This window comes from Carassius carassius, chromosome 45 (genome assembly GCF_963082965.1).
Source record: "Carassius carassius chromosome 45, fCarCar2.1, whole genome shotgun sequence".
Taxonomy (NCBI): domain Eukaryota; kingdom Metazoa; phylum Chordata; class Actinopteri; order Cypriniformes; family Cyprinidae; genus Carassius; species Carassius carassius.
The window spans coordinates 24,114,368-24,140,341 of record NC_081799.1 but is presented as its reverse complement, the minus strand read 5'-3'; the positions used below and the strand labels follow the sequence as shown (position 1 = coordinate 24,140,341).

The 25,974-nt window shown below is 35.2% G+C and overlaps 2 protein-coding genes across 6 annotated transcripts; one reads left to right on the top strand and one right to left on the bottom strand.

The window, feature by feature from the left end:
- Positions 1-4,810: 4,810 nt before the first annotated feature.
- On the bottom strand, positions 4,811-9,063 carry LOC132127174 (transmembrane emp24 domain-containing protein 2). 2 transcript variants are annotated; one of them, XM_059538860.1, is made up of 5 exons: positions 8,746-9,063; positions 7,895-8,087; positions 6,944-6,964; positions 6,374-6,481; positions 4,811-5,680 (listed from the first exon to the last, which is right to left on the bottom strand). In XM_059538860.1, the coding sequence occupies exons 1-5, from the start codon at positions 8,923-8,925 to the stop codon at positions 5,556-5,558; spliced, it is 627 nt and encodes a 208-aa protein (XP_059394843.1). In that variant the 5' UTR covers positions 8,926-9,063; the 3' UTR covers positions 4,811-5,555. The 2 variants fall into 2 exon arrangements, with proteins under 2 accessions (XP_059394843.1, XP_059394844.1); XM_059538861.1 differs by lacking the exon at positions 6,944-6,964 and having other exon boundaries at positions 8,746-9,055.
- A 1,010-nt stretch (positions 9,064-10,073) lies between these two features.
- LOC132127859 (tyrosine-protein phosphatase non-receptor type 11) lies at positions 10,074-21,828 on the top strand. 4 transcript variants are annotated; one of them, XM_059540042.1, is made up of 16 exons: positions 10,078-10,309; positions 11,688-11,810; positions 12,267-12,461; positions 12,584-12,776; positions 15,491-15,610; positions 16,029-16,142; positions 16,263-16,359; positions 16,470-16,549; positions 16,626-16,784; positions 17,808-17,939; positions 18,020-18,174; positions 18,891-18,958; positions 19,075-19,226; positions 20,139-20,251; positions 20,953-21,449; positions 21,572-21,828. In XM_059540042.1, the coding sequence occupies exons 1-15, from the start codon at positions 10,296-10,298 to the stop codon at positions 21,020-21,022; spliced, it is 1,785 nt and encodes a 594-aa protein (XP_059396025.1). In that variant the 5' UTR covers positions 10,078-10,295; the 3' UTR covers positions 21,023-21,449; positions 21,572-21,828. The 4 variants fall into 4 exon arrangements, with proteins under 4 accessions (XP_059396028.1, XP_059396027.1, XP_059396025.1 ...); XM_059540043.1 differs by having other exon boundaries at positions 20,953-21,469; XM_059540045.1 differs by lacking the exons at positions 20,139-20,251; positions 20,953-21,449; positions 21,572-21,828 and having other exon boundaries at positions 10,074-10,309; positions 18,891-18,993; positions 19,034-19,226.
- The last annotated feature ends 4,146 nt before the right edge of the window (positions 21,829-25,974 follow it).

Here is a 25,974-nt window from a genome sequence, read left to right as displayed (position 1 = left end):
AACCAGATGGAACAGTCAGTTGCGGATGATCGAGTCGGTGCTGAAAATGTTTGAGAAGGACACGCTGTGGCAAAACAGGCTGACGTCGATCACAGATGATGGGAAAATCACATGCAATGATGTCCTCCTTCTTAAAGGTTTAGTGAGAGTACTCACACCATTTGCTGAACTGACAGATAGTTTACAAAAGGAGCTGGGAAACCTGGGGATGATCCTACCGGCAGTTGCAGAAATACACAGATTGATGTCTGATGTTTCCAGTGCCACTCCACTGGAAATAGCCGCATTCGCAGAAACTCTAGCTGAGAACTTTGATACTTGTTATCAAAGATTTTATGACGACACTCATGTCATTCTGGCTGCATTATTAGATCCACGCTTCAAGAACGAGTGGATTGCAAGAGATGAAAAGGCAAGTAATTAATTACACAAAGGCATAGCATTCAGAAATTAACCATGGTTTGTTAAAATAAAATAAAAAATAAAATGTATGCTAACTTACAATAATGCTAAAAATAATACAGTAGGCCTACATGTATGAAAACTCATTATTATTATTCTAAATAATCATAGCTAATTGTATTGTTCTTGTAGGTTCAAGGCAAACAGATTGAGATCCGGGAGTTGTTAGTTCATCAAACAGAACTTCTCTGCAGTGTAAATAAAAAAGTAACATCCCTTTCCCTTGTCGCTGACCCTGTGACTGTCCCTGACCCTGTCCCTGAGCCATCTAGCGCAAAAAAAGTCAAGTCAATGTTCCAGTCATACGCAACTGTGACCTGTTCGTCTTCTACAACACTAGACGTGAGAGGAGAAGTCGAGCAATACCTTGGAATGCCAAGATTGAACACCGAAGTTGACGACGTCCTTCGCTTCTGGAAAGAAAATTCTAATGTACTGCCACAACTTTCACAAATTGCAAGACGCATATTTAGCATTCCCAGCGGCTCGGCCAGCGTGGAAAGGGTGTTTTCTATTGCTGGTCTGATGTCCAGCAATAATTGCATGTGCTTGGCACCTGCCACTCTGCAAAAGCTCGTTTTTCTAAAAGTTAACGCAGCACTGGAGATTTAGCTTCGCTCGCTAATGTTCAACCAGCCAGCAATTGTTTCTGTTCATAGTAGGCCTATTTCTCAATATTAATATAGGCTAAACGTTGGCTAAAAGAGATCTTTATTTTTTCGTTTGGCAATTTGTTTAACTTCATATTTTAGTTTGTGATTTATTTATTTTATTTAATGTAATGTTTTTCGTTTGATAATTTAATATAATGTTTTTCATTTGGTAATTTATTTAAACAAAAATAGCCTATGTTTAACCAGCCAGCATGTTTTCTGTTCATAGTAGGCCTATTTCTCAATAATAATATAGGCTAAAAGTTGGCTAAAAGAGATCTATATTTTTTTGTTTGGCAATTTGTTTAACTTCATATTCTAGTTTGTGATTTATTTTATTTAATGTAATGTTTTTCGTTTGATAATTTTATATAATGTTTTTTAATTGATAATTTATTTAATTTAGCCTCATTCAAAAGTTATTTTTTCATTTTGCTTTGTTTAAAAGTGAGCTATTGGTTTGGGGCTGTTCAGTGTTCAAAATTCCAATAAAGTATGGATGTTCTTCTCTTAGCACTGCGTATTCGTTTTACACTACATCCATCTTCTGATCAGAGACTGGTGTTATTACAAAAAAAAAAAAAATACCCTGGCGCGAAAACGGAGCGAGACGTATAAGGACGGAGTGGGGGAGGGAGCGAGGAGCGGAAAATTGTACACCCAGAGCAGAGCTTGAGCGGAGTAATTATGAAATACTTTGAGCGTGGAGCGCAAATTCTTCCCGCTCAGCTACGCTCACATACTCCGTCCCAAACTGACTCAATTGATTCGCGATCCCCGAACTGACTCAAATGATTCGCGATCCCCAAACTGACTCAAATGATTCAGGATCCTGCTCCGAGCTTCCGAACTGATTAAAATGATTCACGTTCCGAACTCCCGAACTGACTAAAATGATTCGCCAACCTGCTCCAAACTTCCAAACTGACTCAAATGATTCGCGAATCCGCTCCGAAATCCCGAACTGACTCAAATGATTCGCGATCCCGCTCCGAACACACGAGAACTCTTTGACCACAGCTGCTGTGCTTCAAAAGCTCTTGCAGCAGCTCAACACTGGTTTTCTCTGAGGTGGTCGGATCACATCAGATTGTGGTTAATCTTGCAGATCATGACTTATATCTACTCTTCCTCTCTCTGCAGTTGGGTAATATAAAGATTCCTCCTTTGAACTCCCACCTCTTCTGTGGGTTTTATTGTTCTGGGTCTGAATTTGGGCTCCTGGGGTCTCAAAAAAGAAACATTTTCAATCTCCAAGGTGAACGTTATGACAACACCAGTGTTGTGCTAGTTACTTAGAAATATGCATTACTGTTAAAAGTAACTTTTTAGTTACTTTTTTAAAGAACTTTCTTTAATGTTTCCATTAATGAGCTTTTATGCGTTATGTTCTATACAAACACAAAGTAAAACAGAAAGTAATTTTTAAACACTATTTAAGTCAGGCCAGCACAAACTGAATATTGTATATCACAAGGATTTCTGAAATAAATAACAAAACACCTGAATAATAGATTCAGAATCAAAAACTAAAGTGGCTTCTGCATCATAAAAGCTGTTGTGTTGAGCCCTTAAAAATGTTCCTTTCACAGCTTAAGTATGAAAACTATCAACAATGGACAATATAACACAAAACATTTTGAAATAAATAAATGAAAGCAATCTGAATTATTCAGAATCAATTTCGAGACACACACACACACACACACACACACACACACACACACACACACACACACACACACACATATATATAAATATATAAATGCTGTTTAAAAATGGAATCTATGTTTTCATGATAAGGAGCTGACTGAAAGCCGGCGACTCCACAGTAGAGACAGGCTTCATGTTTTCAACAATGTTTCACCTGTATGAGAAAAACATACAGAGAATCACTTAAGACACTTTGCTGTAGACCCATTCCACATAATAATATTCATTAAAACTGTAAGTTAACACGTAGGAGCTTGCTGCATGAATCCGTGATTAGGCTACAGTTTACAAATCCATGGGAACGGATTGCGAAAGTGTACGCGCAGATTATGAATTCTCGGGTACATATTTCCACTTTGAGAAACTCGTGTTGCTCTCGCCTTCACTCGCCATGACTGCCGCACATACTTGAATAACGGAAACACGCCCACTGTGCGTCTTCGTGTTTACAGTGGTTAGCATCCACCAATCCTACAATGCGTCGCTGCTGCAAACAGGTTAGGCTGCACTTCAGTCAAAATTAATTCATTAAAAAAAAAGTAACGGGCAATGCACCATATGGTAACGGTAACGGAATTAATTTATTTAAAAAGTAATGTGTTACAGTATTAGTTACTGTCAAATGCTAATACTAATAACGCGTTACTGCCCAACACTGGTTAACATACATGGAAAATAAACCACTGTTTCAAAATGTGTGTGTGTGTGTACACATGTATATATTATACTTAAGTAGCTCATTAATTAAACACAATTTGGAACTCATGTCCACAATTTTTTTGTGTTGTGTCATTAGTTGTGTCTTAATTTTATTAATAATTATTTAAAAAAAAAATATTTTACTCTTTAATTTACTATTAATTTATTATTCATTTTTGTCTATTCTGTATTATTCCACCCTTTATATTACATATTATTCTTGCTATTATTAACCTATTGTTGTTCAGTTATTTATTATGGTATTATTCATATTATACATATAATTTTATGCTATTATAAATCTATTATATCACATACCGGTATGTTATTGTACCGTTGTACTCGCTTTTCATATAATTCACTTTACTTTAAGTTGTACTACATATACTTTTTAATATAACATATCACTTTTACTATATTTCTACTGTGCACTGTATCAGTGCATATTTTCATTTTCACTGGATCCATAGCCTCATCAGTTACATGTGTTATTATTTGTTGTGGAGTTCATCTTTAGGCTATAGTGCTAGTGCTTTTTGATTTGTATTTACTTGTTTTATTAAATTCTCAGCGATAGTAAATTATTAGTGTTTTAAGATGTATTATTTAGATTTTATCCCAGTATTTCAAAGGGACTGATTTGTGTTCAGACCTGAGACACAAGAAAGAGAGAAAAAAAAAAGGAAAAATGTTGGGATTGAACACAGAGAAAGCAATAAAACAACCACATATCATGTAATGTACATTCAAATTACATTACATGAATATGTCTCAGTTATACTAAATTAACAGGTTTGTCAACCGAAAAAATCAACGAAATCAACAAGTGAGACAAATGTGAGCTTTCAGTTAATATTTTGGCAAACCTAACTAAATAACTGGAGGCAAAGTTTTTTTTAACTGCACGTAGATCACAAACCTCTGAAATCGGTTGAGAAATGTGAACGTTATTGTGTTTTTATTCAGTAAAAACCGCAGCTCCCCCGTTTATTTTCATTTGTTTTAAGCAGTCTTGCCCTCACTAACATGGCGGACGCGATGACGTATCGCGGCAACGGTTCAAAGCGGCCAATGAGGCGTCTAGGTATCAGCGCTGAGAAAAGAAACAGCTTCCACGTGACAACGTCGTCATCTAGCCTATATTATATTCACACAGCGGCCTTAACAATACATGAAAAAAGATAAATACATAATTATCAAATACATGGCAGTTAGACTTACATTTTATCTGCGAGTTTCCATGTTGTTCATCCCAATCTACACAAACAAATAAAAAGGAGACATTTTAAGAACGTTTCATGTTTATTAAATCAAATCCATATTTGACATACATATTCGTTGAACTTATGAGCTTTACAGTTTAATCATCAGTTCACCAGTAGTCTTAGCCAAATTATTTAGCATTTTCTTTAATGTAAGAGTTGGTTTAGACAACAAAAACAGTACAAAACTACATAAAGTACTTCCTGTGTGAAGAGATTGAAAAAAATTGGGCCTAAACATAAAAAAAAACACTTCACCAGCATCGGGTTTAAATATGTGCCATGGAGGTTGTTGTAGGCATAACTAAATCTGATAATGAGCAGTGAAAATACATGAAATGTGCTCGCAGTGATATTTCATGACACTTATATCAGCAACCGCAGACGTCCCATTCGCTCACAGCATTGTTCATGTTATGGTTTAATTACATCATGCTATTTCCATTTTCTTGTATTGGGGCAATACCACATCATCACCTTTACTTCATTCTCAGAGTCATGTGCAATTGTAACAGTACTGGAGAAGAAACAGAAAGCAAAAAACAAAACAAGTCAGGCTAAAATAAACTCAATTATTCAAAATCGCACCCTTTACCAAAACAAACAATGAAGAGAACTACAACTGGGGCAAAGAAAAACTAAAACACAAACTGGTGGACTAGCGGACGACCAAGTTCTTCCCATCTCTGTTGAATTGGACATCCAGTTCATACAACTGGCAAATCTTGGATTCGATGCGTTTATGTTGTGGAACACAGGCAGGGTTTTATACGACTCTCCGCACTTCAAAGAATCTCTTCAGGTAGTAAATCTGTCCGAGGGTCATGGCCACCAGCACCAGAGCCTCAAAGAAGGACCACAGCACCACCCTGCTGTTCGTGTTGTCATTGACTAGAGGACACAGACACAATCAGACAGCAAGGTCAAAATAGATAAATTAATGAATAAAACAGTAATAATTCAAGGTCAATTTAAATATGCATTTTAGCTGTTCGTCATGCAAAATAAAAATTATTAAATAATTCCAATGTCCATGTAAACACAAATGCGTCTGATAAATAAATAAAACAAATGGCCACTTCAACAATTTTGCTGGGTTCACGTCTTGTCGAAATAAATTTAAACCATTTAAACATGCATATTATAGATGGATTCATGAACTGCCATAATAAAATAATACTACTACTAATAATTATTTTTAAAAAGCTATTTAAAATAAGCAAAACATTATAACTGGGTTAATGTAGCATTAAAATTAAAATAACAATAATAATTCAAAGACTATATAAACATACATATGGCTGGGTTCATGTCAGGTAAAAATGACAACAATAATAATAATAATAATTCAAAGGGCATTTAAACATGCATATTATAGCTGGATTAATGTACTGCCAAAATAAAATAATACTACTAATAATTATTTTTGAAAGCCATTTAAACATGTACAACGTTATAGCTGGGTTCATGTAGCATTAAAATAAAAATAATAATAAATCAAAGGGCATTTAAACTTAAGCAAAATAATGATTGCTTAACATCATGATAGTGACTGTGGTCACGTGGTTTGTGCGGATGTCTTACTTGCGCGGTGTATTCTCTCTCGGACCTCCATGTATTCCTGCTCATGTTTGACTGCGGTCATGGCCACCGCCAGCTCATTGATCATCTCCTCCAGCTTATTCTGATGAGCTGGAATTAAATTAATAGCAATTTACCCGTGATGACTGTATCAACGTGCACGCAGCATGCAAATACAAAGCCTCCAATTTTCATAAACCGTATAAAAGTGTGCACGCCTCATGCATGAGTTTACAGCGGTTACATTAATAAAAACACTTACTTATAGAGAATAAAAGATAAACACCAGAATGACATACAGTTAAAATTCAAAACAGGCAATGAGAACTTCAAATAAACCTCTACTATGGTAAAACACAACCATTTGTGTTATAGCTGTAAAACAAAATCCACACTGTTCTTTCTTTAGGCTTCAACAGCAGTTTTAGGAGCTCATCAGTGAGTGAAATGTTCAGATCATTCCTCACACTGTCTTTATACACACAGGTGCCAATGTAAGTGCAGATGCTGTTAGATTTCAGTTTTAAAACTCAACAAATGTTATCTATACAGATCTGTATGGTCTATTCCTACCATCCCAGCTGTCACCACCTCCTGAACAGGGAAGAAAGCCACGTTAGAGGCCAAAAAAACCCATGTTAAATCATAAACTCAGCACTGTAGAAGTACAAAATAATGTATTAAAATTAGTGCTGTCAACCAATTAATCACATCCAAAATAAACGTTTTTGATTATATGTGTATATTCATTATGTATATATATAGATAAAAACATGCAATTTATACATAAGAAAAATAAGTTGTTTATATATTAAACATTTATAATATTGTAATTATTTCAAAATATATACTGTATATGTGCATTTAAATGTACATAAATACACACATACACACACGTGTATAAGTAAACAAAAACTTATTTTGGATGCGATTAATTTTTTGATGACAGCACTAATTAAAATTTAAAAAACAGACTAATTTTAGAATGGAGATACAATTATAGCTTACAATTATTTTGATTTATTTAATTTTATTTTAGAATTTTTCATTTTCATTAAAGTCATTTTTTTATACGTCTATATAGTTTTTGTTCATATTCATGCCTTATGACATGGAAATAATTTACTCAATGATTACGTCAACAAATATTTTCATTTTAAACTTTTAGTATTATTTTTGTTGATTATTTTATTTTCGTTTTAAAATTTTAGTTATTTTAGTTTGTCAAATCACACTAAAATAAAAATAACTAGCTAAAATGAAACAGTTTTTTACATTTGAGATGCAGTTACTTTTATTTCATTTCTTTTTTTTTGTCAACTATAATAATCCTGATATAGGCCTAAAGAAATCAATTTCAAGGCAACTGAAATATTGTAGAACTGGGCAGTAAACCTAACATTCATTTTATTTTCCATGACTTTTCCAATTGCCCGAAAGCTCCCAGGTTTTCTGTGACTGTGAGAACTCTGCCATATGGAGCAAAAGAGAGAAAGAAAGCCCTGCATCAGTCCATGCGCTCACCCTCTGTCTCCATGTCCTGTCCTTTGGGTGCCTCGCCGATGTCGATGGTGAACATCACAATCTTCGGGGTCATGGTGGACATCTTGTTGCTGAAGCAGAACTTGTAGGTTCCGTCCATATGAGCGGCTACAGAATACTTCCCGCTGGACTCGCGGTCTCCTTTATAGATCTGCTTCCCATCCGGACCCGTTATCTGTTCAGGACAAACAATACATGAGGCATTGACAGGTGCTCACAACTTCACAAAAATCCACAGATAGACACTATTAACAGTTAACAATATTCATGTGTGTGTGCATATACACTGCTGGCCAAAATGAATAAAACACTACTATTTCCAACAGCTAAAAACAGTCTTGTAGACGTTGCCACAGTTCTTCTGGATTGAGTCTGTCTCAGTTTGTTCCGTTTCTTCATGTTATTCCAGACAGACTGATGATGATCAGATCAGATCTCTGTGTGGAGTACTGGCTGCTGTCAGACACAAATCTCACTAGATTATTACAATGCATGGCAAAAATGTATATTTGGGAATGCAATCTGATATTTCCTAATGACACAATACAGCAAAAGATAGAAATATCTGACTTAAAATAAATTTTAGCGGCTGGAAATACTAGTGTTCTTATCATTTTGGCCATCACTGTATATATGGCGTTTTAAAAAATTTTAAGGTAAATATCTAAAAGACTGTATAAAATCTAGTTTGTAAGCAATAATAATCACTAATTCACTTCCGGCTTCATCCACCATCTGGCGCGCGCAGACAGCGACGCCTGGAAACTCCATTATGGCTTATCGTTAATCATCAATGGCATTTATCAATACAACAAGTGCATTTTGATGCTCACCTCCACGTCGATGTCCAGAAATCCTCCCTCGGCGACCTCAAACATGAGGCCCATTTTGGTGCCCGAGTTCACTCGCTCGTAGAAACACTCCTCCGCGTGAGCGTCGATGCTCACAAAATAGCCGCTCGCCGTGTAAGACAGCGCGCAGAGGATCACGACGAGTTCCGAGAACGTAAACATGTTTGGTGCGCTGTATTAGTGGGGGATAAAACCCATAAAAGAGACTTTACGCCGCGCTGGACCGATAAAGGCGGAGACTGACAAGCGCTAGCTGCGCTGCTGATGATGCCACGTCAAGATTTAGACGAGTCGTCCAAACGGACAAAAAGGCGACAACGCCGGACGCAGTTCGCGTTTGCAAAAAACGAGAGCGCGGTCGCAGAATATATCTTGTAAAACTTTTTTTGTCTTTATTATTTTAGGTATACTTTATTAATGTTTTAATCTTTGTATTGTTTAATACAATATATATATATATATATTTTTTTTTTGTAAAACAGACGATACATACACTGACTTGAATTGTCAGTACAGTAACTAGGTACAGAAACTATTTATTTTATTATATCTATACAGAATTATTTCGGGGCGATTTGGATTTTTGTTAAAAAGAAAACAAACACAATACAAAATACAAAAAGTTTATTTTTTGTTTTTTTTTAATTTGAATTGAATGTAATATATCAATGTAATATTATTACAAATGTAGCCTATGTATTACTACAATAGAGATAATTGTTTATCCACAAAGGTAAAAATAGAATAAATAAAATAGAAATAGAAATATGACACCACCTTCATTATTTTACAAGAAATAGCTAAACAAAAACACTGTAAAATATTACAAAGCCTTAAATCTATCCTTTAATTGATTTGTATATTTTTCGTTCTCTGTTAATATTATTGCAATATGTTTATTTTAGTATTTGATTTTCAATGATTGTTGTTTTTATGGTTGCATTTGATTAGGTGTTCAAAATGTTGCAATAATAAAAATGTAAGGGGCAGTGATATGCTTTAGTGATATCCTTTTAGTTGATATGTTTAAAACTATTTTTTTTAATGACAACACTTCTTATATTTATTCTGTTATATTCACTATACCGCCCATTATATGGTATATATATTGACCTTTATATTTAATGTTTACAAAATAATTTTATTTTATAATTCACTTAATTGTTATAAAATGTTATTTAACTTAAAATCATGATAATGACAATAAATAAATAAATACAATTAAAATATAAAAACATTTTTTGTTCTGTTGTTCTTAGCTCCGCCTCTAGAGGGCGCGTCAGTGAGGCGTCGCGCGCTGTGTGTCGCAGCTTTGGTGACGTTTTTCCAATCGACTCCAGAAACTCTCCGCCGCCGCGGCCTAGCGCTCCCGCTCCCTTTTCCCGTTATTTTCTTCACTCATGTCCGTCTGTCCGAACCCAAACCGAGCGAAACCCGCTGCCTTATGACGCGCTGACAACGGGACTGTCGATTTAAACGGTGTTTTTTGCCCGGAAAGCGAGTGAAATAACAGTAAACAGACTGAGGGAGCGATGACATCCCGAAGGTGAGGAACAAGCCAAAACAAATCTGATATTCTGTCAATTTCTCATTTATTTTACATGTATTATCACTGTCGAGCATCCTATTTTCATGATAAATCAAACAAATATTTGTTTTTTACGTGTTTCAAGTGTGTACAATTCGAAAAGAACGTGTTTAATTGAAGTTTTAATGATTTAAACCCAACAGGGCGAGACTAAACATGTTTGAGTCTGAAAGACGAGTTACTTTGAAATCACTGATTTTAGGATATTGAAATCTGTTTAATGATCGTGTTTCATATCTGCTGATAATGATTCACAGGCCATATTGTAGATTTAACCACAAATAGGGATGTTCAACAGGAAAATGACACTGTATTTTGAAGTATGACATGACAGATGTGTGGTTTGAATATGTTTATTTTTGTAAGTTAGTTATTGGGGTCATCTGCAATGTAATCTACATTATAGATAAAGAAAAGAGGAATATATGTCTGCATAATTCATCATATAAGCAAAACGAAAGAAACATTTAAAACTGGCTTAATGTCATGGCAATAGAAACAAACTGTTGAAGCAAGCTTTACTTTACAAAACATTTGACAACATATGATTTGTGTAGCATTTGTGACTTGCAATCGTTTTGGTGTCACTGTATTGCACTATAATTTATTATAGTTATTATAGATAAAAAATAAATAAAATAAAATAAAATAAAACAAAATACTTTTTTTCAGCTGGTTGCATAGGCTAAATTTCTTATTTTAGTTTATTTTAACTTGATGTACAAAAATAACTAAAACTAAAATGGGAATAAAAAGTAATAAAATATAAAAAAAATGCATCAAAATGACTAAAACTCTTTTACAAATTACAATAAAAACAGAAAATATAAAAATTGATCTAATTCAAAATATTATTCAAAACCAAAAACTACTTAAATGACAAAAACACAACCGAATTACTAAAACAATATAAAAAATAAAAACAAAATTGACTAAAACTGTAACTAAAATTACAATAAAATATAAAAATTAATCTAATTCAAAATATTATTAAAAACTAAAAACTACTTAAAAGACAAAAACACATCAGAATTACTAAAACTGTAACTAAAATAAACTATATAAAAATGTAATAAGTTCAAAATATTATTAAAAACAAACAAACAAAATTAGTAACAAAATTACTTCACAGATCTCTCCACATATAATGTCTTATTATGATTACATTTTTTAGCTGCATCTCTGGCATTTGATTCCGAATGATCTTTTTTTTCATATGATGGATTCTATTATTTGAGTAAATTTCTGCAGAGGTATTGCTTGTTGTCTAAAGTGTTAATGCCCACACTCAGTATCTGATGTGATGAAGTGTTGACCGTGTTGTGTTTGTCTTTAGATGGTTTCACCCCAACATCACAGGAGTGGAGGCGGAGAACCTTCTTCTCACTCGTGGTGTGGACGGCAGTTTCTTGGCCCGTCCCAGCAAAAGCAACCCTGGAGACTTTACGTTGTCTGTCAGGTAAGAGATGATGGTTAAATCAGGATTTAGACTGGGAATGACTGGGAACAGTACACTGTGTGTTAATGTCCGTGTTTAGGTGTTTATGACACTTAGTAGCTTAATATATTCACGAGTCTCTTTTGTGCATTGAATTCATTCAGTTTTGAACCCCTTAAATGAAAACCCTTTAACCTTGATTACTCAGTACTAAAGTCATGGAAGGAGGGCAAAATTAAAAGATTTATAACCAGTGGACAAATATAAATTGGTTGTGCAGCCCTTCTATAAATTATATAGCAATTAATAATGTTTACATACAAAACCATAATTTTTCAAACACTAATTTAATAATTTTTCACTGTAGATGACAAGGCTATTTAGTCATGTACATATTTCTACTGTAACGTTTAGTGAAAACTTTTACACTAATCTTAAGTTTTATGCAGACTGAAGTGAAGCTCTTCTCTTCACTAGGCGAAATGGCGCCGTCACCCACATTAAGATCCAAAACACGGGAGACTATTATGACCTGTATGGTGGAGAGAAGTTTGCCACCCTGGCTGAGCTGGTGCAGTATTACATGGAACATCACGGACAGCTGAAAGAAAAAAACGGAGACGTCATTGAGCTCAAATACCCGCTCAACTGTGCCGATCCCACTTCTGAGAGGTGAGCACGAGCCTAGCTCATTATCTGGCTGTGCTTTCATGATAGTTGGGTTTTATAGGCCTTTTTATTGGTGTCTGAACCCGAACACACTCCTCAGACATTGTCCTTTATTTTTTTGCAAGGTGGTTTCATGGTCACCTATCTGGTCGTGAGGCCGAGAAGCTGTTGACAGAGAAGGGCAAGAATGGAAGTTTCCTGGTGAGAGAAAGTCAAAGTCACCCGGGAGATTTTGTGCTTTCCGTACGGACCGGAGACGACAAGACAGACACCAGCGACGGCAAACCCAAAGTCACACATGTCATGATACGCTGCCAGGTAAAGTTGACTTATACTTTTGACTTGAATGTCAAATGTGTTTTCTTTTAAATGAGAAAGGGGCAAGGATGGTTAACTAAGTGTTAAACAACAAACTAGTCATTTAATGGAAAATTTGTTAAATGAAAAGATGCAACTTATGTGATATAAATACTAGAGGTCGACCGATATATCGGGCCGATATTTGTCATTTTTTAATAATCGGCATCGGCCGATATCCGTGTTTAGTAGCGCCGATTTAAAGTCAGGCACGTCGGCGGGCAGCCCCGTGTTATTGGTGCGGTGGAAAGTGCTGCTGCTGCATGTGAAGCACCCCAAGCCAAAAGTTTTGGAAGATTCAACAGCAGTCCTGGGAGATAAAGGTAGTCAGAGAATTTCACTCTGTAAATGGGGTGGTGAAGTTGATCACTCTAACAAACACTGCAGCGTGACGTTACCAAAGTAAACTGTCTCTGACGTTACTCCGCCCGCTCACAGACAGCAGCGTGCTCGGAGAGACAGCTGTCCTGGAGCTGCCCAATACGGTGAATCACATTTGTTCGGAAGCATGGTTTGATGCAGACAATAACCAGTTTTCCATCCAACTCATTTGTATTTAGGGATGTCAATATTCGATAATTTCCATGATCGATCGTCGTTTAAATTAATGGTCAATTAATTACCTTAATGCTGCAAAATGCGTCTGCAGCGGTATTATTATTATGTGCAAAAGCCACTTGAAAAAAAAGCTTTCTCACCCGAATTAAAGGGGTTTTAGTCTGACTAAAATGCTAGTAGCAGGACTATAAAATGAATAGATGTGATTATGATCATTTGATAAAATGAAGAGAGCACGCCATTCGTTGGAGATCATTTTACTTTGTTGACTGTTTCCCATCAAGGAAGACCGCTGAATGCGCCTCTTTAAATGGTTTCGTGGTGCTCGTTGTTGTATTTTAAAACGCAACTGCAATGTTTTCAAATGACAGACACACTATAGTAGTGGTGCAACGGATCATCATTGATCAATATCTTCAGTTCGGCACACACGTGACCCCCGGATTGATTTATGAAAAAAAAAAAAGTTGCGCATGTTCAGTCCACACTCAGTGGTAATGGCGAACGGAGGAACGGAGGAGCTTGAACGCCCCGCGCATTTTGGATTTCCTGTCAGATATAATGATGAAGGAAAGAGGTTAGAGTGAAAAGATTGTGCCAAATCTTTATGAACAGGAGAAGAAAACAGTTGTGGATGAACTATCCCGAGCATCCTCTGTTGCGCTCACGACAGAAGGGTGGACGTCCAGGGGGACGGAGAGCTCTGTGATGATAACTGCTCACTTCATCACAGCAGACTGGGAGATGAGAAGTCGGGCTATTATGTTAAAAAGAAGATATTATGTGCACTTTAAGTTGATTTCATATATTTTAATCTAATAATTTAATGTTAATAAAAAAAAAGACAAAACGTATGTTTATTTGTCTTGGCCTTTTTTTTTTTTTTTTTTGCTGATCCGAAAAATGATCCGATCCATACGAGGACGAGCGAGCGCGGGTTTGACTAGATGTATTTGGAGGTTATTGCTCACGTCTCGTTCTGCACATATCCAAATGTTTCCATATTCGCAATGTATCTGAATGTTAAACTATAATATTTTTTATTTATTTAATGTAAACTAGACGGAAAGATCATTCTCTAAACATGAGCAAAAACCTCCTTGGCATAACAGCAGAGTGGACCGGTATACTACGGCCTATTTAAACTGACCAGTGTAACCTTTTAAATGTTTGGTTGACTGTACTTTATTTTAATAATGAACAGACTGCGATGTAAGTTTGAAATTAGAATGCACTTTAGATGTTCTGTGTCATTTATACCAAACACAAATGTTGCTGGTTGCTAGTGTGTTTGCAGCACTACTGTTATTTATTTTTTATATATTTATTTTTTTATATTTTTCAGTTTAATTGACTTTTATTTCTAAAATTTTATTTATTTAAATGTATATTTAAGTTTACATTTATGTTCCAACAAACTTGAAAAATTCTACTTGATAAATGCTCTAAAACCTTTATGCAAATGATTGACTTTTATATATATATATATATATATATATATATATATATATATATATATTACCTGTTTTATATATTTAATACTTGGTCAGTTTATTGATTTTGTTTGGTTAACTTTGGATAAATTTTTTATTTTAATACCGTGCAGTGCACAAAATTAAGATTCGAGAGATTGTTCAAGTCAGTGCTCAATAAATGATAAGTTTAGAAATGTTGTGCATCCACTTATTATTAGTGTTTCATTTTAGCATGCAAATGAAGGGGAAAACTTCAAGATATCGGCCCCCAAAAATCTGCAGCACATATCGGCCATCGGCTGACCCTGACCTCTAAACATCGGCATCGGCATCGGCTAGAGAAAAACCCATATCGGTCGATCTCTAATAAATACTCTTTGTGATTTCAAATAGTAGTTGTTTCTTCATTCATCTGCTCTTAAACCATCACTGTTAAATAAACAAATATATACATGCATTTATGCATGTATTTATTGATCAGCAATGCTTTAGACATTTAGGCTAAAATGCATTCTTGTATTTATTATGTGTTATTTAATTGTTGTTCTTGGTCTATATTGGAAACTTGTTTGAATTGGTTTATTTAGTTGTTTACCTGTTTTGTGTTATGTAATTGGGCTATAATTATTATTATTTTATCAGCATGATCTGAAGTATGATGTTGGAGGTGGGGAGAAATTCGACTCGCTCACAGATCTGGTGGAGCATTACAAGAAAAACCCAATGGTGGAAACACTGGGGACAGTCCTGCAGCTCAAACAGGTGTGCGATTGACCATTTAAGTAAACCTGCATTTAGAAATTGAATTTGTGGATCACAAAATTATATGCTAAATGAATACATTTACGCTCAATAGATTAGGGTCAGTTTTTTTTTTTTTTTAAAGAAATGAATACTTTTTTATTCAGAAAGGATGTTTTAAAATTCAGCTTCGCATCACAGCAATAAATAAAATGTTAATATGTATTCAAATAGAAATTAGTTATTTGAATTGATAATAATATTTCACAATATTACTGTTTTTTTTTGTATTTTTGATCGAAAAAATGCAGTCTTGGTGAACAGGAGACTCTTCTGTCAAAAACTTTTGAACACATTTTCGAACACTTACTTGAGATGAATTGAACAAGATTCTTCCTGACATATGAGTTTTTCAAATGCAGTGTTATGTTTCTTGCAGCCTCTGAACACAACCCGCATCAATGCAGCAGAGATCGAAATACGGGTTCGAGAGCTCAGCAAGCTGGCAGAGACCACAGATAAGGTCAAGCAGGGATTCTGGGAGGAGTTTGAGGTGAGAACCAATCAGCACCCAGTTTAGAGCCAGATTAAGCAGTGATCTGATTAACTGATCAATCAATGTATTCAGAAAAGGGTTGAGTTCTGACGATAATTTTTAATACTGTGTCCACAGACGCTTCAGCAGCAGGAGTGTAAACTGCTGTACAGTCGCAAAGATGGCCAGCGGCCAGAAAACAAAAACAAGAACAGATATAAAAACATTCTTCCCTGTGAGTGAACACCATCATCATCATCATGCAGGACTCTCAGAGTCACATGCACCACATGAGCCATCAATATCAGTAATACTGTTTTCTCTGTGTCTCCTCCTCGTCCTCAGTCGACCACACGCGAGTCGTGCTGACCGACGGTGACACGAACGAACCAGGCTTGGACTACATCAATGCCAACATCATCATGGTAATAAAGGTGCCTTCAAGTCCTATCAGAACGATTGAAAGTTTGTGTAGTAACTTTTTTTCTGTTTGTTCCCCAGCCTGATATTGAGACTAAGAGCAACAACTCCAAGCTGAAGAGGAGCTACATCGCCACGCAGGGCTGCCTGCAAAACACAATCAGTGACTTCTGGAGGATGGTGTTTCAGGAGAACTCTCGAGTCATCGTCATGACCACGAAAGAAGTGGAACGGGGAAAGGTGAGGTGTTTCCCAAATTCTGGACCAGTTACAGACATTTTCATTCTGGTTCATGGACTGATTTTTGTGGTGATGAAAGAAATATCTAATCATGCAGACTTCGACCGAATTTAAACACATCTCAAATGCTACTAAAATGACTATTTCTGAACTTAAAATGAGTTGACAAAAGTAGAGCTGCAAAATTTGGAAAAAAATCTAATTGCTAATTTATTTAGTAGTTTTTTTATTTATGATTCAAATTGAGATTTTAAAATTAACTAAAACAATAAAACATGTTCATGACTTAAATACAATTTTATATAAAACATTATTTTGGCTAGTTTATTAATTTAATTATTTAGTTAATTTAGTAGCTTAATGAACTAAAATACCTAAACTATAATAAAAAAGCATAAAACTAGGCATTAAAAAAGATTAATAGTAATGACAAGATGCACAACAAATAACTAAAATGAATATAATAGTGAAAGCTATAATATCTGTGATTGCTTGTAGGAATACAAAATTTGCCTTATATTTGAGTATGATTTAAATATCAATACAATAATGTTAATAAATAATAACTATAACAACAACAACTAAAGAGTTTATACAAAATCTAATACAAAATGAGAAAATTTCACTGTAAAATAAAAAAGTCAAGTAATAGAAATACTTCTCATTTTACAGAAAAACATTAACATTACTATACTAATATTTATAGCTGTCTTAACTTTCAAACCTTGTTATTTATTAGAGACTTTTAAGTTCTAGGGTTTCAGAGGGGTGGAAAATTTCCAGTCAATTTCTAAAACTTTCTGAACGTTTCAAAACATTCTGGAAATTTACTACAAATCTTCCACCGAAATTTAGAGAGCTGGTTGGCACATATTTTTCATTCTGAAATATCTAGCGCATGTATTTATTGAAATAAATCACAGCCATAGTGATTTGATAGTTGCACGAAGCCATAACCAGTATTGTATTAATAGTTCATTGTTTGCTGAAATATTCTGAGATGAATAGTGTTTTTCTTCACAGAGTAAGTGTGTGAAGTATTGGCCTGACGTGTCTGCGCTGAAGGAGTACGGAGCCATGCGTGTGCGGAACGTGAAGGAAACAGTGGCGCACGATTACACCCTGCGAGAGCTGAAGCTGTCAAAAGTTGGACAGGTAAAGTCAACCGAAATGTTAACATCACCACAGAGTGCAGGAGTCTTTCTCTAACACCGGGGCTCTGTCTGATCTTTTAGGGAAATACTGAGCGTACAGTGTGGCAGTATCATTTCCGTGCCTGGCCTGACCACGGTGTGCCCGGAGACCCTGGAGGCGTGCTGGACTTCCTGGAAGAGGTCAAAATGAAGCAGGAGAGCATAACTGGGGCTGGAGCCATCGTGGTGCACTGCAGGTTATGAGAACACAATCAAAAACTAAGGGTTAATGCACTCTTGCACAAATTAAGGCCTTAAAAAGGCAGAAAGTCTTAAATTCATGTTTGCATGTTGCATGCACTGCAAAAAATGAAAACTCTCCACAGTATTTTTGTCTTGTTTCCAATAAAAATATCTAAACATCCTTAAATTAAACTACATTTGCTTAAGATATGATGTCTAGTATTCTGAGAAACTGAACAAAATGAAGCATGTTTATGGTTAAAAATAGAAAAAAATGTCTATGAAGAATGAATACTTGTTTTCCCTTTGAATCGAGTTGATTTTTCTGAGCCCACTGGTGGATATTTGCTCTAGTTTTAACCATAAACTCAATGCATTTTGATCGGTTTCACTTGTTTTAAGACTTGGATGCTGCATTGTCAAACTTTCAATTGTTTCTAATACAACTCATTGTGTGCTTCCTATACACTTGCATTTAGAAAACATATTCCCTTAAATTTATTCCTTCAGTTTCTTTCATTAGGTCTTAAATTTAACTTTAAACTCTGCAGAAACCAAGACTTGCATGGGCTGATGTTTAAGATTTAAAAACAAAACAAAACAGTTTTGGCTTTTAATTCTTTAAGTTAGACATTAAGTTCGACTTTTAGTTTGAAACATTAGTACAAGTACTTTCATCATCAGGTGAATGTGTGTTGGTTTTAAACTTGTGTTTCTGATTCTCCTGCAGTGCTGGGATTGGACGAACAGGAACTTTTATCGTGATTGATATTTTAATAGACATCATCAGAGAAAAGGGTAAAGTTTCTTATATGTTGATGCTCTTTTTGTTAGTTACTAGGCCTTAAAACCCAAATTCAGCCACAGTAGCAGCTTTATGTATAGTTAGATCTGACCTGCAGTCTGTTGTGCAGGAGTGGACTGTGATATCGACGTGCCCAAGACTATCCAGATGGTGCGATCTCAGCGTTCAGGAATGGTGCAGACAGAGGCCCAGTATCGCTTCATCTACATGGCTGTGCAGCATTATATTGAGACTCTACAGCGCCGCATAGAGGAGGAGCAGGTGTGTGCGACGCTTATATTCACAGAAGATATTATAGACCTTCTGCAAGGGGCTACAAACTGCAAGGGGCTTTTTTCATTTGATTTTATATTAACAAGCCTGTGAAATGATGATAGTTATTCTTTTTATAATGATTATTACTGTTACCAAAACTTTTTTACAAAGTAAAACGAATTGAGATATAACAATTGTAATATTACTATTACACATTAATATTACACTGTAAAAAAAAAAAGTAAAAAAAATCTAATGTGCATAAAATATGAAATATTTTTATTTTTACAAAACAGCAGTATAAAATAATAATTTAAATGTTATTTTACAGAATAGCAAAAATATTATAATATTTAGGCTGTCTTAATTTATTCATTTTTAAACTTTAAACCATGGAGCTTAACAGATTTATTAATAGAGGACCAAAACAGTGTAGATATGCAGTGTTGCCAACATGAATTAGCCTCATGGACAGTTTTGATTGAATAATAATAAGCTTTTTTTTTTTTTTTTCAGATTTGCTCCATGTTTGCTGTGGTTATTTGTAGGGCTGCAAAATTTTATTTTATAGCAATATCACTGTAATTATGATTGTTGTTATTATTATTATATTATTTCTACTGATACATTAGAAAGCTACAAAATATGATAATTTTTTTAAAAATATTACTATTGTATAGTATCAATACTATTTCACTGTAAAATATAAATTACATAATAGTATAAATTAATAATAATGGTATTTTATATAACAACGTGTCTTAATTTATTCATATCCAAACAATAACTTTTATTTTGTAGGAAAATTTATGGGAGACTTTAAAGCTTCTCTTTTGTTGACAACAGATTAATGAAGAGAGGAGCAAAATGGTGCAGGTTTGCAGTGTTCCCAAAATGACTGTTTGTTTTGACTTTCAGAAAAGTAAAATTAAAGGACGCGAGTACACCAACATCAAATATTCTCTCTCTGACCTGACTGGAGGAGATCAGAGCCCTCTGCCACCGTGCACGCCAACACCAACCTGCGCCGAGTGAGAACACACCTGACCATTGCTCTCCACACACACAATTTCATTCATTTCATAGAAAAGTGTCTGAGAAATAAATGGCAAATGAAGCAATAGATATTTAAATACCTTTTTTTCCCCATGTTTTGTTTTAATTGTATAAAATAATATTTCCAAATCAAAATTTTGATTTGGTAACATGACATGTTATTTAAATACGAGGATTATGTATTATTATCATATTAAATATGCACTCATTTGCATACATTTTCAGAACAAATCTGAAAACTGGATAAAACCAGATGCAAAATACTTTATTTACATCTTTTTATAGATCTTGGATTTATCTTTTTATTACTCAATAAATAAAAAAAATAATGTCAACAGGCTGAAAAAAAAAAATTCACCATGGTTTTAGTTATATAAACCAGGTGAATGTAATATAAACAATCCCGTCTGTAAAAACTGACACATATATAGATAGTAATACAACTGTGTATGTAAGTGGATTGTAATTACAATCTATAAACACAAACAGATAAAAGTAAATTAAAAATGAACATTTAATAATTTGTTTGTGCACAGATGAATGCACAGATGAATAGTTTACAGTAAGACCAGCAACATGCATTAGAAAAATAGGGTCAGTTGTGATTTCATGCCAGCTATAAGTTGTGAACTTATCCCATGCTGTCTGGTTAAGATGTAAATCTGTGTGTTTTCAGCATGAGGGATGACAGCTCTCGAGTTTATGAGAATGTGGGTCTCATGCAACAGCAGAAGAGTCACAGATGAGACTTTGACTCCAGCACTGTCTAAATCACAGGTACGACATCTCACTCTTGGGCACAACACATCACAGTATGTTCACTTCCAGATTCAACTGTTTCTTTAGTATTTTGACACATTTACATTTGTTTTTAGATAGTTTAGAGGCCTATTGACATAAAAGAATAACTTATTAACACTTACTGTGTCTTTTTGACTCGGAGACGAATTGCCTAGTTAATGTTAGTTTTACTGAGTCTCACTGAGGTTTCCTCACAGTTAACTGTAAACCTTTTTTTACATTTCTGAGTAGGAACGCTGACTTTTTAGCACAATACAAGGGTCAAAATGACGTTATTCACCCAAAAGTCATTTCTGCTTGGATACTATAGATTTGATGTTGCTTGTACATGAAGACACAATAGTAACAGCTCTACGTCCATCTGCAATGCAGGTTTCCAAACGTTCTCCTTTGTAAATAAAAATGTTCCGTCATTGAATAGGCTTTTAGTGTTTGTTTTGGCTCATTTCAGTCCAGTAATGACGTGTATCTTTCTTTCTTTTTTTTATTCACAGAATAAACAGTTTTTGTTGTTGCCAAACGCTCCTGAACACCTAAGAAGTGATCACGACTAAACAGAGAGATGACAAAAAAAGACAAAAAAAAAAAAAAAAAACATTCCAGAGACCGGTCAACACGAGCTCAGAGACATGTGGATGGAGTGAATTTCATTTCTCCTTCCAGCTACGTAGCCTTTTAACCCCACACTAAGAAACCACTGTGACGATCATGAAGCCTTATACAGAATAAACCCAAAACAGCTCCTGCAAAATCATGTTTTTTTTTTTTAGCTGTGGAGTTTTCTGAAATCGAGTGTGATATTCAAACAGAAAATGGACACTATCATCACATACGCCTTTGCTAAAATAATTGGGAGCAGAAGAGAAGCGAAAAGAATGAGGTGCATCCCTTTCCTCGGCAAGTGAAAGAGATGCACCTCATTTTTCCAATACAGTTCATTCGTGTTATAATCTGTAAAAATGTCCTGTTTGTGCCATTCTAGTGCTAGTGCTAAATTCAGATCAGAGGATCTGAATCATTTTAGTCCACTTTCACAGCCTCTGCCTTCAGTTTAAGCCCAGCGTCCTTAAGACTTTGCTCCAAACGGCAGGAGAACTTCAGCACACCCTCGGTTTGCCTTTTTCACCCCCCTCAAGAGTGACGTCCTGACTCTTCCATGGGACAAAACGTCCGTGTCACTGGCTTGTTTGTGTTAATGAATTATTGTTCTGTTGCATCCGGCCACCCAGCAGCTGCTTTGCCTTGACTGCAAAATCTGTTTCTTATTATTTTTTAATGATTTTGCTGTCTTTTAAAATACGTCAAAGCAGCGTATGAACTTAATTTCCAAATCACTGTTTTAAGAATGACTGCACATTCATAACCCTGGGGGATTTCTGCTTGTAAAGAGCTGTGGATATATTTATGGGTTTTAAAGTGTTATTCAGGCCCTCTATGATGGACAAACTTGACTTTTGGATTTGTTTTGCCAGGTCACATGCCTTTGTTTTCTTGCAATGCTAACTTTTTGGCTTTTCTAGATTTTGCAAGCTTCACTAAACAAAGCTTTTCTCGTGTTCAGCATCAGCAGTATTTCATTAATGGTTTGTTTAATGTTTTGGCAAGTGCTTCTTCCTTCATAACCATCTGTCTTAAGATCCCAGTTACATTCTTATTATCTGGATTTGACGTTCTTACTTTCTTCATCTTGATAGTTGATTCCTTGCATGTTTATAACATTGGTTTTCTGGCAGACGACGAGCTCAGCCCATCATGTATTCGGCGTACTGTAATGTGTTTATCGTCCTGAAGTGTGTGAGCGTGTTTGTGTCTTGCAAATACCGCTGTTTGTTTGCTTTCTCAAGTCCGGTCTTCTGTTTCTGCCATGTTTTTTGTTTCTTGTAAACATGACACACGTTCCTGTGTGTTGGTGACCAATTATCTTCCTTTACTTTTCTTTTGAAACCAACATAAAATGTCACGGTCCTCTTTGCTACATGGAAAGCATTACGATCCAAAGCAACTAATGTGAATTTTTGTCATCGTGAAGAGAACGAAACGGTTGTGGAACTCAATGCAAACTATATTTTTAAAACTTGTATATTGTACATGAATATCTTGTAGAGGAGAATGTACTTACTAAACATATGTAATTGCCATTAAGATATACTGTATGTTTAACCCAGCAGCATTTCTTCTCGTGCCAGACGGTGAGCCTTACAGAAGCTAATAGGGTTGATCGTGTTGTTCAGCTAGCAATGCAATTAACCAACATGAACTCCTTGATAACAATAAACAAGAAGCTCACCTCTTCATCGAGTCCTGTTTATTTACTGCAATCTGTGATTGATTTTGATTGCTGCATGGATGAATCTAAAGGGACGAAAATTTGCAAAAAATATTCTCTTCCTCAGGTAGGTCTCCCAAGACGTAGATGAATTTGTTTCTTCCTCAGATTTGGAGAAATGTAGCATTCACCAATGGATTCTCTGCAGTGAATGGGTGCCGTCAGAATGAGAGTCCAAACAGCTGATAAAAACATCACAATAATCCACATTGTTGTTTTGGGAATTATCATATAACAGGTAATACTCTGCAAAACAATATTATTTTTGTGATGTAGAAGTTTCATGGCCACTTCTCACATTAAATGTAATAAGATGGCAAAAAGCAATGGGCCAAAAGCTAGTTGATTTTGATGCACTGGACTCTAATTTGATGTTGTGCAGCTGTTTCATTGCAGGCCCGTGAATTAAACTCTCAGAACTGCAGGTCTGGATTTTCCTGGGAAGCTGCAAGTACTCCAGGTGAACCTGCTTGCTATAAGCAAAGTAAAAGCTAAATGTGAAAAACCACAGGGTTTTCAATTGTTTCATATACAAGCAAGAATTTTTGGCTGAAGCCTGGACCTTCTCAGATGTTTCTCCTGAGAAAAAGACATCAATCATCTGTTTCAGAAGAGATATTAAATTCAACTGCTCAGATATGCAAATATACAAAATTCTGCAATCTCAGAATTTTAGTATCATTGTTATATTATAGTTTAATATTTTGATTTTATTTTTCTATAAAGTTTTAGTAATTTTGTTACATGTTTTTGTCATTTTTATTTTGTTTTCAAGTTTTAATATATATATATATATATATATATATATATATATATATATATATATATATATAGTTTTAGTTTTTAATTTTATTTTTAGTTATAGTAGTTAGTAGTAGCCATGTTAAACTACATAAAAAATGGAAAAAAAATTTTATTATTATTTTGTACTTGAGAATAATCATCTGCTAGTTATCTTTGAGGTTTAATTATGGCAGAACCCTTTAGATCCTAACACATGAGATATTCAGAGCAGACGAGGACACGGACCCTGAGGAGCCACAAGATGTTATTGACTGGCGTCTTGATAAAGCAGGAAAAGGTTAATCTGCCGTCTGTCTAGAGATGCAGTCCTGTGTTTGACAGTGAAGAGCGGCTCTACTAAAACAGCATGTGGAGATTCAGGACCAGATGAAGGACACAGAGTGTCACTGGTACAAATAATATATATATATATATATGTATATTCTGTCTTGTTATTTGAGAGCATTGCAATAGTCCAGCCTCGACAGAACAAGAGCTTGAACAAGGAGTTGTGCAGCATGTTCCAAAAGAAAGGGCTTGATCTTCTTGATGCTGAATAAAGCAAATCTGCAGGATCGGACCGTTTTAGCAATGTGGTCTGAGAAAATCATCTGATCATCAATCATAACTCCAGGTTTCTGGCTGTTTTTGAAAGAGTTATGGTTGATGTGCCTAACTGGATGGTGAAATTGTGAAGAAATAATGGAACCACAAGCAGTTCTTGGCAAGGTTGAGTTCAAGGTGATGGTCATTCATCCAGCAAGAAATGTCTGTTAGACAAGCTGAGATGCGAGCAGCTACTGCGGATCATCAGGATGGAATGAGAGGTAGAGTAGAGTGTCATCAGCAAAGCAGTGATATGAAAAGTCAAATTTCTGAATGACAGAACCTATTGAAACTATATGTAGACAGATAAGAGAAGTGGTCCAAGAACTGAGCCCTGAGGCACCCCAGTAGTTGTTGTGACATGGAGACCTCACCTCTCCAAGATACTTTGAAAGACCTATCTGATAGGTAAGACTCAAACCATTGAAGTGTGGTCCTGAGATGCCCTTTGCCTGTAGGTTTGACAGAAGGATCTGGTGGTTAACCGTGTCAAAAGCAGTGGACAGATCCAGCAAGATAAATATTGAAGATTTGGATTTGTCTTAGGGCTTCAAAAACTTAGAGCAAGGCAGTCTCAGTTGAATGTAAACATGTAAATAAATTAAGAATTAGGAACAGCACTAGTGAAGAGTCAGACAGCAGGCAGATCACTCTGTCGCTGTCATTTTTTGTCTCTTGTTCAGTCAGTGTCTTCATTCTTCTCCTGCTCAGCGATGTGAGGCTGTTAACTCTCTCATGTGTCTCTTGAGATGCTTTTGATTCATGTGAAGCATTTTCTCATTCTGCTCACTCTCATCTTCCACTTTCATTTCACTTGACCCCTGAACAGCAGGATCTCTGACCTGAGATCAGCGCCTGAATGAAAGAGTTACAGACTGAATGACATGTCAAGAGGAACCCGAACCATGATGGGCATGTTTTTAAACAGCAGCAGGCAAGGTACAGTCACAAATGATCACACTTTCAGTATATGTGAAATAAAATAAACGTATACAATTTAAGCTAGTTTTCTAATTTTCAGCATTTCTTATTTTAATTTAGTTTAACTTGATGTTTTAAAATTAACTAAACAAAAGCTATATATATATATATATATATATATATATATATATGTGTGTGTGTGTGTGTGTGTGTGTATGTGTGTGTGTCTGTGCAAAAAATATATAAAAGAAAATTATTTAA

Bases quoted from the DNA above. Each gene is read 5' to 3' on its own strand.
- LOC132127174 (XM_059538860.1), bottom strand. From the start codon at position 8,925: ATGTTTACGTTCTCGGAACTCGTCGTGATCCTCTGCGCGCTGTCTTAC. The intron at 6,965-7,894 runs GTGAGCGCATGG...TTCCCTGTTCAG, and splicing joins ACAGGACATGGAGACAGAGG to GAGGTGGTGACAGCTGGGAT. The intron at 5,681-6,373 runs GTAAGACATCCG...TGTGTCCTCTAG, and splicing joins AGAGAGAATACACCGCGCAA to TCAATGACAACACGAACAGC.
- LOC132127859 (XM_059540042.1), top strand. The intron at 16,785-17,807 runs GTGAGGTGTTTC...TTTTCTTCACAG, and splicing joins AAGAAGTGGAACGGGGAAAG to AGTAAGTGTGTGAAGTATTG. The intron at 19,227-20,138 runs GTGTGTGCGACG...TTTGACTTTCAG, and splicing joins GCCGCATAGAGGAGGAGCAG to AAAAGTAAAATTAAAGGACG.